Consider the following 14,709-nt stretch of genomic DNA (forward strand, 5'->3'; position numbering starts at 1 on the left):
TAATCATGACCAGCACTAAGTAATGTACAGAATTAGTGAATCACTATACTGTACACCGAATCTAACATAACACTGTATGTTAACTATACTGGAATTAAAATAAAAATCTTAATAAAAAAAGAAAAGGCTGATGATGTTTTCTTAAATATTCAAATGCACAGTGACAGGGAACTAAGAACAACTTATAAATTGTATTAAATTGGTGAAAAGAAAGAAAGAAAGAGAGGGAGGGAGGAAAAGGAGTCTAGAAAAAATAAGTGTCACTTCATTTTTACAATGTTAACAACTATGTGAAGAAAATTCATAAACATTACAATCAATCTATATGCATAAAATTGTTCATTTTCCAAAAAGTGATAAAATGAAGCCTTATGGTTGGCCTTAAAGAATGTAAGTACTAAGTATTAGTACTTCTTTGTGTTTTCTGGTAAAAGACCTGCGTCATTAAGTTTTAAAAGCTGCCCAACCAGTTCTCAAACTAGCATCCCATCCAACAAAAGTTTAATTAGGTTTGGAGTTTTGTTTAAATTGACAGCTGTGGTTCAAAAAGCCCCCAAGGTCAGGGTATAGTTTGCATCTTAAATAATCTAATTGCCCAAAGGTTTTCTGTGGTTCTGTGGTGGTTATTTTTTATTCTGATTCTCAACGAATCTAGGTAATAGCTCTGTGCTAAGAATATGGTTCATTCAAATGCAAAATATTTTTACATTATCTCTGAATCAATAAAAGAGAAAAAAAAAGAAAGCAGTTATTCCTCACCTGTTCACCTTACAGACATCCTGCAACGTTACGGATCTAGGATCTAGCCCCAGCCGAGCCCACAGGAAGCAGGATGTAAGAAAAAAGGCCTTAGAGCAGGCAAAGGAGATGTCAGAAAAAGCCCATACAAAGGAAGCTCACACACTTTCCCATAGGAAAGCTTTTGAGGCCCTCCCTCAGAGGCTGTTTACTCTCACTTTACAAACAATATTACCAAGCTTATTTATCTAGTTTCAAAGCCTAGGGCAGAATAGAAATAAGATATTCGGAAGAGAGCTGTGGGAGAGGGGCTCCTTACAACACGTTGAAATACTGACTGCAAAACAGAGACAGCTGTCAGCCTAATGGGAAGGAGGAAACAAAAATTATATAAAGAAAACAAAAGAACCTAAAGCACAGCTGAATATAGGGTGTGGGGGCAAACACTTAACTCACCCAATAAGATCTTGGCATTATATTATAGCACAGTGTAAGGAACCAACATCCAAAATGGTATCCCTTGTCCTCAAGAAAGGGATTGATCAACTTAGTACCTGAGCTAGGTAATGAAAAGGCAAGCAGAACAAGTCACACCTGCTTTTACAAAAGGAAACGCTATTAAAGAATTTAGAGGGGGCACCTGGGTGGCTCAGTAGGGTAAGCCGGACTTCAGCTCAGGTCATGATCCCATGTTTCATGCATTCTAGCCCCATGTTGGGCTCAGATTCTGTGTTTCCCTCTCTCTCTGCCCCTTCCCTGCTTGTGCTCTGTCTCTGTCTCAAAATAAATAAAGCATTTAAAAATTTAAAAAAAAAATAATTTAGAGAATGTTTCTTCTGAAAGAGTAAAAATTAAAAAGGGCATATCTGTCCTTAAGGGATTGAACACATAATTATTAAGAAAATGATTTATTTGCTAAGGGACCCCCATGATGGCAGTTATAATGTATTTAAAAATCTAAGTGAAATAACTATTGAGTATTTACCCAAAGAAAAAACAAAAACATTAATGAAAAGATGCATGTACCCCTATGTTTACTGCAGAATTATTTACAATAAGTCAAGATATGGAAGCAACCTAAGTGTCCATCAATAGATAAATGGATAAGGAAGATGTGATGTGTGTACATGTCTTTATGCAATGAATTATAACACAGCAGTAAAAAAAAAAAAAAAGGATGAAATATTGCCATTTGAGACAATGCGGATGGACCTAGAGAGTATTATGTTAAGTGAAATAAGTCAGACTGAGATGACAAATACCATATGATATCACTCATAAGTGGAACCATAATAAAACAAAACAATGCATAAACAAAAACAAAGCAGAATCTGAACTATAAATATAGAAAACAAACTGATAGATGCTGGAGGGGGAGAAGGGAGGGTGATGTGCAAAATGAGTAAAGAGGAATGGAAGATACGGGTTTCCAGTTACAGAATGAGTAAGTCGTGAAATAAAAGGCACAACATGGAGAATATAGTCAATGATATTGTAATAAGCATTGCCTGATGATACATGATAGCTATACTTGTGGTGAACATAGCACAATATATAAAATCAGCAAATCATTATGTTGTATACCTAAAATTAATATAACATCCTGTGTCAACACACCTGAATTTTTAAAAATCTAGGTGAAATACATATTGGGCTATAGAACCTAAACCCCATATTTGTTTCATATAATAAATTTACAATACCAAAGAACACAAGAGTAGTAGTTAGAGTATCTGGAGTTTGATCTCTCTGCTCCACCACCAAGTGTATGTGGCCTTGGCAAATTAGTTACTTTTCTGACGCTGTCTCCTCATCTGTCAAATGACGGGTCTGGAGAGATAGTTTTGAAGTATCCACTGATGTTTCCTTTCAACCTACACCTTTATTATTCTCCCTTTGCTCACGTTGGCCATTCTGAGCCTATGGGCTCAGTTAAAAAATGCCATCCCAGAACATAAAATGATAAAACAAGAGTCTTTCTCTGGCTTTCAGGTTTCAAAAAGCCTAAGAATCTTTTGGAAGAAAAGAGCACAGGATAATGACAACTGTTCTGGTAGAAAATAAGATGAGTTTATTTGAGTAATATATCCTCATTCTGCAACTAGAAATAAATTGAATTCCTGGGCCAGAGAAAGCTGGCAGGGAGGTGATGAAAATGTGGATGCTGCCAAGTCCCTGTGATAGGATCTCATCCCCAGCTCTCCAGGGCTAAGCCCAAAGGAAACAAGTGGAAGGGTTTGTGGAAATGGAAAGAAAAATAAAAATCTGGGGCCATTTCCCATGGAGAATCCAAGGAGCAGCAAGATCCCAGAGAAGAAATGGCCACGTGGGGGTGTTGAGGTAGATGGAGCATGATATAACCTTGCACAGCTTGCCAGGCCCCAGCAAGTCTTGAGAACAGCAAAATGACTTCTGTAGGCCCAAGAGTGGCAAAGACAGAAGGGACAGCTGGGGGGAACTGAAGGAGCCTTAGAGATGGGAACCGGAGGCAATTCAGCAGGGACCTGTGTGGACTGACAACGGAGGGGAGACCTGTTGAGCAAGTGGCATCTGTTGCCTGTCACCAGGAGTAGAAGTTCAAACACTTTCAACCATGAATCTTGGTATTAAAGACACTGAGGAAGACAACACAGTCAAGCTCTGGATGGAGCAGTGTTACATAAAGAAGACACAGAGCAAGATCAGCTTCAGCCATGGCCATCAGTCTATCCTGGCCAGCAGGTCCCTCCTGACAGCCAGTGCAGGACCGGTGGCCTTCACTCTCACCTCCTGCAATGCAGAACTAAGGGCCTCATATCCTCCCTATAGGAGACTAATATAGTAGTGGGACTGGCCAGGTGCCATATGGCACACATACTAACCAAAATAAAGAAGCACACATTGAGTCTGAAACAGGAAAACATAACTCCACACAAGGCTACCAGCCCAGCACAAGCTGTGAGGACTCTTTAACTCTTGGTAAGAAAGTGTTCCAGGCCTAAGGCCCATTCTTATGGGCTAAGTAGGGAGCAAAACACTGCATGCATGAGACTTCATTTCCCAATAAGACCTAAACGGACCTCCACTCCAGACGGAAGTATGAATGTTTCAGCAGAGGTCAGCATGGCACGTGACCTTTAGGAACCCTATAAATATCCCAGGAGTGGAGATGGGAATCCCCAAATTGCCTAAGACCAAACTTCTGTGGTCCTGATGGAATGGGGATTCCAAATAAAGACTAAATTGAGTTCCAGAGAAATAAACATATTTCTTCCACATCTGTGTTTGGAGACTGAGTTTCAAAGCCACTACACACTGAGACAGATTCCACAGCTATGAAATCAAAAGATTAAGCTACAGAATAAGAAGAAATAATCTGTGAATAACTTCATGCCAATAAATGTGGGGAAACTTGGATAAAAAAGAATTATTGTCCAGAAACATATGTCACAAAATTGACCTAGAAGTAGAAAGGGGAATAAAAGCCTGAATAAGTTAATAATCCCTAAAGAAACTGAGATAATTATTTAAAAATCTCTCTTTATCAAAGATACCAGCCCAACAACATAACAGATGAAAATCACAAAACTTTCAAGAGCAAATACGAGTTTATACAAACTGTTTTTGGGAAACAGCTCCAATGTAAGTGATTATTACAACTTTGATAGCATAAATGGACAAGCACATTATAAGAAAAAAAAAGTATACACCAATCTCACATATAAACATAAATTCAAAACCCATAATAGAAATCCTCAATGTGTAAAACCATACTGTAACATAACCAAAAACATTTCTCCCAGATTGAAAGGACAGTTCAGATGAATCCACATTATGACAACAGATTTAAGAAGCAGAAGATGTATTGAATGAAACTCAACACTCAAAGAAGCTAAGGTAAACATCATACTTAGTGGTGAAATTAAAAACCAAGCCTTTGTTTTAAAGTCAGGAATAAAACAGGGATACTTTTATTCAACACAAATTTTATCAAGTAAGAAAATCTTTAAGCAAACCACTGGAACAGATAGGAAGGTTCAGAGAGTTTAAGGGATAAATAGTCAACACATTAAAACCAATAGGGTAATAAGCAACTTGAAAATGTAAATAGAAAAAATATCTCATTCACAAAAGCAATAAAATCTAAAACACAGGCATATGTGTATGTGGTTAAATATTATAACACTATGGTTAAACCTTACAAGTTCTCATCTTACTTGACTTAGCAGGATTTGACATAGTTACCATATCCTTCCTTCTAGAAATTTCTTCACTTGGTTTCTGAGTCACCAGAAACCTTCTCCTAGTTTTACGTTTACACCTGGCTCTCCTGCCCAGTTTCTTTTGTTCATTACATCTCTTCTCTCCACCTCTAAACAATGATGTGCCGCCAAGCTTCTGGTCCTTAAGAAATGTATTCTCCTTTCCAGCTACACTCTTTCCCCTTGGTCATCTCTTTCTGCTTAATTAATTTTAAATACCATATGGTCACTGATAATTTCTAATCTTTCTATCCCTAACCTCCCCCACTGAACCCTAGATTTATAACTAAATGCCTATTCAACATCTCCCCTTGAAAGTAGATCAGGCATCTCAAACTTAATATGTCCAAAATGACCCCCACATCCTAGCTTACCTATGATCTTCACTGTCTCAGAAAACCTATACTCTACATTAGCTACACCCATAAAAAACCATGGAGTCATTCTTGATCTGTCTACACACACACATACATTCAACACATAAGCAACCTTTAAATTGTATGCTGAATCAGACTATTTCTCATCTCCTAATCTCATCTCTAGCCACCACCATCTCTCACCCAGATTATCATAATAGGTCTATAACTGGTCTTTCTTCTTTCCCCTATAGTCCATTGTCCGCACAGAAGGTAGGTAATAATTTTAAAACAAGGTTAGATCATGTCATGCCTCTGCTCAAAACCCTCCAAAGTCCTCCCACACCACTCGGAGTGAAATCCAAAGCTTTTATCATGGCCTACAAAATGACACATCAGTGATTCTCAGCAGGGACAGTATTCCCCAGGAAACATTTAGAAATTCCCTGGGGTGGGGGGAGGCCAGCATTTTTGGTTGTTATAATGGAAATGTGCTACTGGCAGAGAGAGAGAGAGAAGGAGACACAGAATCTGAAACAGGCTCCAGCCTCCGAGCTGTCAGCACAGAGCCTGACGCGGGGCTCAAATCCACAAACCACGAGATCATGACTGAAGCCAAAGTCGGATGCTTAATGGACTGAGCCACCCAGGTGCCCACCCAATTTTTGGTCCTTCTTATACATTATAGCTGCATATATACCTATCAAAAGCACATAACAACTTCATTGTATCTTCCAGTGAATTATGATTCAATTATAAATTACTCTCATTTATCGTTTATGTTACAAATAGGGCATTAAGTTCATTTTTGACATTACGTGGGTTGGGAGATAATTATCTATGAATTTTATTTCAGGGTAGTAAAATGGGCAAAATACATGCAAAGTATATACAATAAGAATGGAGCACTGGCTCTGATAGTATTGAGAACCAGTGTCCTAACTGAACTCGCTCTGGGCTATCTCTCTGACTTTATCTCCTATCAAACCTCCATTCAAAGCCTCTCCACTTTACTGTTCCTCAAACCCCACCACAACTTTCCTGCCTTAGAGATTTGCAATGTTTCTTCCCTCTGCTAGGAATGATCTTTCCCCTCACATGAATTTCATGGCTTGCTCCATTCTTTCAGACCTCTGCTCACATGTCACATTCTCCTACTGTCCTTTCCTGACCAACTGATTTAAATGTCTCTCCACACTTGGGCACCTGGGTGGCTCAGTTGGTTGAGCATCCAACTTCAGCTCTGGTCATGATATCAGAGTTTACGAGTTGGAGCCCCACATCAGGCTCTGCTGTCAGCATGGAGCCTCCTTCAGATCCTCTGCCCCCCCCCACTCCTCCCTCTCTCTCTAAGAAATAAACATTAAAAAAATAAATACCTTTCCACACCATCATTATCTGTTTATCCAGCATTATTTTTTAAGTCACTTATTGCCACCTGAAACATTACTGATTTGTTTACTCTCTGCCTCCTTTCTCTAGTGTAGGTAAACTCCAAGAAAGCAGGAACTTCACTTGTTCATTGCTATTTCAGTGCCTGGCATAGGCATCCAATAAAACTGAGCAGACAGACAAATGACTTAATAGCCAAAACATGTGCTGATATGAACCTGGATCCAACAGGTAGGTTCCAGGTGCCTCATTCCCAGCTGAGACACTGTTGTCATGCTATTAAATGCTTGGGATAATTAATGTTCGTCAAATACTGCATTTGAAGAAATAATTCCACAACTGACAAGTATTGGAAAGCCACTGGACTTTCAAATGAACAAAGATTCAAAAACACAATAATGCATAATGTTGGTGAGGCTATAGGGAAACAGATTGGTATTCACTGCTGATAGGAATACAGGTGGTTCAATTTTACTGAAAGACAATGTGAAAGTATACACTAAAAACCTTTAAAACTTCAGTATTTTTAAAAAATGTCTGTTTATTCTGAGAGGGAGACAGAGCACAATTGGGGGAGGGGCAGGGAGAGACAGGGAGAGAGAGAATACCCAGCAGGCTCCACAGTGTCAGTATGGAGCCCCATGTGGGCTTGAACTTACAAATCATGAGATCATGACCTCAGCTGAAATCAAGAGTTGGACACTGGACCGACTGAGTCACGCAGGCACTCCTAATAATGCAGTACATTTAACAAGTATTGTTTTATTTAAGAACATTTTACTCTCATAGTATAGTAAGGTATTATAAACTCTAACCACAGAGATGAGAAAAGTCAGACACCAGTAATTTGAGAAACAAATAAATTACAAATCAAGAATCTATTGAGGTCATCAAACTGCAATCCCAAGGCTTTCTCCACCATTTTTCATCATCAGTTAGTTCCCTTGATATGTTACCGAGCTGCTTAAAACTAAAAATCAGGTCACATATAAAATCTTTCAATTCTTAGTACTAGTACAATGTTGAACCATCCAGGAACTCAATAAAACTTTGCTAGAAAATTAAAGTCTCCATAGAAGGTGCATCATATATAGAGACTATGACAGAAACTGTCCCAATGTCTCTTCTACCCTCTTCCATTGTAATAGTATGTGAACCTTGGTACACAGCTGCCCAGAATAGTGACTTCATTTTTCATCCTTTCTTGTAGCCAGATGTGGTCATGTGGCTAAGTTCTGGCTCTTGAAATATAAGCAGAAGTGTGGGCAAATTCAGGCACATGCTTTTCTTATTTATACCTTCCTGCTGGCTGGAATGCAGATGTGACGGCTGGAGCAGCCATACTGGACCTTGAGATGACCCTGGTAATGAGGATCACAGTCAGTGAAGCAATAGGATGGCAGGTAGAATCCCTGACTGCAGAACACCATATCAATCCTATATTACCTTTTACATGATATTTTACCAGAGAAATAAACTTCCATCTTACCTAAGTCACTATTATTTTAGGTTTTCTAATAATCTGCACCCATTAGCTGCCCAGAACAAGTTCTATTAGGACTGCCACTTACTCTCACTTCCTTGTTACCTGATATTTGCCTAAACTGATGTGGCATTGTACTGGTGACAGTCTATATGAATTATGCATTCCATTTAGCATTTTCAAAGATTCCATTGTAAATGGGTATTTAATAAGCCTTTTCACTTAACCCTAAAAAGCAACAGAATAGAGTTATGCATATAAAGCCACAATTTCATGAACTGTTTAATAATCACTTTTCAAAGTAATAATTGATTGTAAAAGACTGTACATCTACGCAAGTCTCAACAGCATAATGAAATCAGAACAATGAAAAGTGTCTCAGCTGTCTCAAGCTTTCATTTCTTCAGAATCTTATTTCAAATGATTAAGAGATGAAGAGCTTGAGACTGGAGATGTTCTTGAGGGAAAATCTGGCTGAAATGATGAGGTCTAGCTTTATTATAATCTTCTTTTGTGTGCCTAATAAATTTGCAGTTAGCCAAGCAAAGAACAGGAATTTTGTTTACTGCTTTATCTGTGAGATCTACAGAGAAGGTAGACTACCAATTTAAAAGGTATAGAAGAAGTGGAGGGTGCAGGGGGTTTCACTTATTATCAAGACTGCTCAAATTTGATGACCAGTATGCCATTACTAGTTAACCACACGATCATGACAATCCTGCATCCTTACTTAGATAATATCCAAAGCAATGGCTGTTCATCCTAGCTTTTGGGGAATTCTTGGTAAGGCTGCTGACACAGTTCATTCTCTCAAGTCGAGAGGCATCAACAAGACCTAACCCACCACAGATAATAAAATTTCAAATATGTAAAAAGTCTCCCCAAAAAATGGGGAACCCAAGCTATACTCACTGGACCAAGAAAAGAAAGTGTCTGTGGGTATTTTTTCATTTTTAGAATAGCTAAAAGATTTAAAAATAAAATAAAATGAGATAAAATAAGATAAATAAAGTAAAATAAAGCTAATAAGACGAAGTAGAGCTGGGTCAGTCTGTTACTCTGCCTTTAGTTGATATGAGAGATGACAGAAAAAGGAGATTTTTAGCTTTTGTTCATATTAACAACTTAAGTTGGCAGAATCAGTGGTACATGGCTGACTGTAACTGGTTAGTGATTATATAATCAACTACTAGTGTCATCAATACCTGTAATTCATCCCACCTCTATCCTTTAATGTTATAACTCAATGTGGACCTTAGGTGCATAGCCTGCATCCCATCCCACATCCACCATCTCTGCCATCAATCACTACAGGGCTCCATGAGCATCAAATCCTTACTTCTTGGTCTAAAAGTGCTGGGCTCAGAGGTCACCAGTATGGCCATCCCTGGACAGGAGAGTGATGATCTTCCCACTAGTGCAGTCATCACAGAAATCTGAGAGAGGCGAAAAAAAAAAAATCGGGATACCCGGGGTCTAGGCATTATGATAGTGAAGGAAAAAAAAGGAAGAACAATGGGGGTAAGAAAGAAAGGAAGTGTCAACAACATGATGTAATAAGAATAAAAACAATTCTGGTTTGGCCACCAGAAGAACCGATAGGATCCAGTCTCCACTATGCTAATTAGCTGTGTGGCCTTGCAACAGTCACTTTCTCTCACTGGGTCTCAGTTTTGTTTTGTAAACTACATAATTAGGTTATCTTCTAGCTCCAGGCACTATTCCAGTGAAAACTGAGAGTAAGAAAACACTGTGGAAAAATTTATCACCAAGACTCTAAAAGTTCTTTTCCATATAATAGAAACACAAAATAAAATATGTAAAGAATATTTACTAAGTGAGAATATATTTAATAATATATATGTTATATGTATAATATATATTTTAGTTTCAAAGCAATAGACTAAAAACGTAACCTTTCTGTATTGTGCTTATAAAAACTCATAAAGATAATAAATAGGACAGATTTTGTCAGGCCATTCTTTTCCACTATGGTGAGACCAAGATTCAGTACATTTTGCAGTGGACTAGGGAAACCACTTGTAAAATAATATTCCCCAAAATGAAATACATATTCAGTACAACTAGATAATGTGCTGCCCAGTCTATTAGGCTGCTTCAATTTGAGATGAGAGATGTTCAGACATGATTGTGGTTTGCTAGCTCTCAAGATTTTGATTTTACTGTCAAAACTGTTTATCTACCCATCCCTAAAACCCAAATGTTTACCTAATATGCTTTAAAACAAGAATTGTAAAGAATACAGCTGCCTAGCCTCAGGCTGTTTACAGCTACAGAATAATGGACTTAAATCACAACCAAATACTTTGCTTTTCAGTAATAAAAATAAATGGTTTCCATGTACAATAAGTCAACATGTAACCCAAATGAGATATTCGGTTGTTTCAATTTGCTCTCAAGGCAGCCATATTACTCTAGGCCCTGATATCAACATTAGATTTCAATAAACTGCTTTAGATTATATAACCTCTTTCCTCTCACTTCACACAAAATAGAAGAAAATCATGACCTGAAGATATTACAAAAATTACCCCTAAAGTGGACTAAAACTATACAATGTTAAGGTGGCAAGTAGTGCTGAATTTTATGCCCTTTTCAAATAGTGCCCACTTCACCTTGTACTGAAAGAAAGTCCAAGCCCTTGGACCAGTTCTTAAAATTTTAAAGCATTTAAAAAGGACTACATTAGGAAATCAAAATTTAAACTGAGTTATGTATTGAAATAACAATTCACAAAGGGGAAAGGCTTTTATCATAAATATCCAAATAATTATACCTGAAATAGTCAGAAAACGCAATTATTTTGCCAACATTTTTCTTCACTTTTCCTCACATGCTCTTAAATCCTGGTATATGTGAAAATGGATCAAGATTCAAGTGCATTTGAGGGGAACCTGGGTGGCTCAGTCAATTGAGTGTCCGACTTTGGTTCAGGTCAGGATCTCTCAGTCTGCAAGTTCAAGCCTCGCATCAGGCTCTGTGCTGACAGCTCAGAGTCTGGAGCCTGCTTCTGATTCTGATTCTGTGTCTCCCTCTCTCTGACCTTCCCCCACTCATGCCCTGTCTCTCTCTCTCTCTCTCTCAAAAATAAATAAACATTAAAAAACTTTTTTTAAAAAAGCATTTGTCCTGTATACTTTAAATTGAGGCACTTTATTATACAAACAAGCAAAAAAAAATTATTACTGGGTAGCATCTGTGCTAAGAATCAGAAAAAAACACATCTGAATTCTACAATAAATTAGCATTTCACTTTTCAAATAACTTGGTATTTCAATCTTGAAAGAAAATTCTCATGGAAAATAAACTGCTCTTGTATCCATAAGAATAAGTTTATTTTGAAGGAACAACTTCCAACTTGGTTCAAAATCATTACTACAACCAAACTGACTAAAGAAATACTAATTTTCCTTCAAAAACTAATATAATATTTTCTATCTTGTAAACAAGAATGTAAATTAAATATATAAGTATTTGGAATTTGTTGAAAGCACCCAAATCTGAGAAATTTAAAACTTCACAGAGGTGTAAATCAAGAAACTTCTTAATCATTATATCATTTGTACCAGCTTAAGCTGTTATGTCTATGAGGACAATAAAGTACTGCACAAAGGGAATGTTTAAGAGAAAGATGTAATAAATGTGACTATCATTGTGAATAGAAAAGATCTGTCCAAACAAGTCCCTCCCAATTGCATTATGTTATCCAAACAATATAAACTGTTTTTCTTGGCCCAGATTCAGGAAAGTTCCTTAATTTATACCTCCAATGAGCAAAAAATTTATTCCTAGGATAGAAAAGATGAAATTTGAAAAGCAAAGAGCCAAGGATATGTTTAAATATCATGAAATAATAAGCAGCTATTTAAAGGAATAAATTAGAAGTTATACAAACTGAAATGTGTCAAAAAGTTGCAGAATAATGTATACCATATATTCTTATTTTTAGAAAGAGAAAACCCTGTTTATGTGTCCATGTATGTGTGCATATTTGTACAAAAATATTAAGATAAGTGTAGAAGGATAAACAATAAGCACTGGTTACTAGAGGGAGCTAAAGAGGGCTCAGAAGAGAATATATTGTTTCCTTGCATTTCTTCTTACAACTTGTAAAAAGCAGCACACACTTTTATAGAATCTGATAACATTGTAAAGTTTTTATTTTGAGGTAACTGTAGACTGATATTCACTTGTAGCAAATAATACAGAAATATCCTATGTACTCTTTACCTCCTTCCCCCAATGGTAATATGTGCAAAACTGTAACACAATATCACAATTAGAACCCTGACACTGATACAGTCAAGATACAAACATTTCCATCACCACAAGGATTTCTCACGTTGCCTTTCTAAAGCCACACACACTTCCTTCCCATCGTACCTCACCCCAAGCCTGTCCTGAACCCCATGCAACCACAAATCTGTTCTCCGTTCCTATAGTTTTGACCTTCTAGGAATGTTGTATAAACGTAATTATACAGTGTCTAATGTTTAGAGACTGTGGTTTTTGTTGTTGTTGTTGTTTTTTGGTAGTTTTTGTTTGTTTTGGGGAGAGTTTGTTATTGTTGCTATTGTTGTCGTTGCTTGCCTCTGCATAATTTTCTGGAGATTCATCCAAGTTGTTGTAGGTATCTTTCTTTTTACTGCTGATTAATATATCTATTTACCCCATGACGGACATCTGGGTTCTTTCTAGTTTGGGTTATTAAATAATAAAATCTGCTATACACATTCATGTCAGGTTTTTGTTTGAATATAAGTTTTCATTTCTGTGGGTAAATGCACTGCTTTGCCTGTACCCCACAAATTTTGACACATTGTATTTTTAAACTTAGTTCAATGTCTTTTTTTCCTGAAACGTCCTTATTGATCCATGGATTATTTAAAACTGCATTGTTGGGGTGCCTGGGTGGCTCAGTTGGTTAAGCATTCAACTTCGGCTCAGGTCATGACCTTGCTGTTCACGAGTTCCAGCCCCACGTTGGGTTCTGTGCTGACAGCTCAGAGCCTGGAGCCTGGTTCAGAGTCTGTGTCTCCTTTTCTCTCTGCCCCTCCTCTGCTCACACTCTGTCTCTCTTTCCCTCTCAAAAATAAATAAATATTTTAAAAAACTGCATGGTTTAACTTCCAAGCAGATTTACCTATTATTGTTCTGGTATTAACTTCTAGTTTTATTCTTTTATGGTCAGAGAAGACACTCTGTATGATTTCAATTCTTTTAAACTTATTGAATTTCCTGGCACCTGGGTGGCTCAATCAGTTGAGTGTCCAACTTCAGCTCAGGTCATGATATCATGGTTCATGAGTTTGAGGCCCAGATCAGGCTCTGTGCTGACAGCTCAGAGCCTGGAGCCTGCTTCGGATTCTCTCTCTGCCCCACCCCCATCCCTATTAGTGCTCTGTCTTTCTTTCTGCCTCTCAAAAATAAAGAAACATAATAAAAAATTTAATTTACTGAAGTTCATTTCTATGGTCCAAATATGATCATAGTATATATTCCATGACAACTGACATGTCAATTCAACTGACAACAAAAGGTGTATTTTGTTATTGTTTGGTGCAGTGTTCTATGATCATAGATTAGATTCTAAAGGTTAATGGTGTTGAGTTCTTCTATATTCTTGGAAAATTTCTGTCTAGTTTTCCTATTAATTGTTAAAAGAAGGATGTTGAAGTCTTCAACTGTAACTGTAGATTTTCCCATTTCTCCTTTCAGATTTTACCCATCTTTCAGCTCTATTATTTGGTGCATGCATATTTAGGATTGCTTTGTTTTCTTTGCTTTCTTTGTTTTCTGGCTTTTACCATATTGGAATCCCCTCTATGTCTCTGCTAATTTTCTTTGTTCCAAAGTCCACTTTATCTGAACTTAATATAGTTCCTCCTGTTTTCTTTTAGTTAATGTGAGCATGATATGTTTTTTTATCTTTTATTCTCAACCTGCTTATATCATTATATCAGAAGTAGATTTCTTGTAGACAATATATAGTTTGGTTATATGGTTAATCACTTACCAATCTCTGTCTTTCAATTCGTGTATTTAAACTATTTATATTTAATGTAATTATTAATATGCTATAATTTGAAGTTGTCGCTTTTTTGTTTTTTTTTTTCTGTTTTTGTTTCTCTGTGTTTTACCAGCCTTCCTATGAGTTAACAGATTTTATAATTCTACTTTGATATATTTACAATGTTTTTTGAGTGAACCTGCTTGTATAGCATTTTTAGTCACTGCCCTAGGCAGTATGTTATATATTCATAACTTAACCACAGTTTACTGGTATTGCCAATTAGACTGAAGCATAGAAACGTTACCTCTCTTTATGTCTGTTTACCTTCCCCTATTTATAACTGTCTTACATTAAATTAAATTTCCTTTACATACATTTAGTATCACATTAGACAGTGTTATAATTTTAGCATCAAATGTCAAACAGAGGAGAAGGAACGTCTGTTCTATTTAGCCACAGTTTTGT

At 37.0% G+C, this 14,709-nt stretch overlaps 1 protein-coding gene across 1 annotated transcript in view; it reads right to left on the reverse strand.

Moving 5' to 3' along the window:
- The window catches only part of TTC6 (tetratricopeptide repeat domain 6), a 184,353-nt gene that overhangs the window by 153,454 nt on the left and 16,190 nt on the right, over positions 1 to 14,709 (reverse strand). The window contains exon 4 of the mRNA XM_077769243.1: positions 8,026 to 8,088. Within this exon, the coding sequence (XP_077625369.1) occupies positions 8,026 to 8,088 (63 nt within the window). The remainder of the gene's footprint in view (positions 1 to 8,025; positions 8,089 to 14,709) is intronic.

Source organism: Crocuta crocuta, unplaced genomic scaffold (assembly GCF_008692635.1).
Source record: "Crocuta crocuta isolate KB4526 unplaced genomic scaffold, BGI_CrCroc_1.0 scaffold65, whole genome shotgun sequence".
Classification (NCBI taxonomy): Eukaryota; Metazoa; Chordata; class Mammalia; order Carnivora; family Hyaenidae; genus Crocuta; species Crocuta crocuta.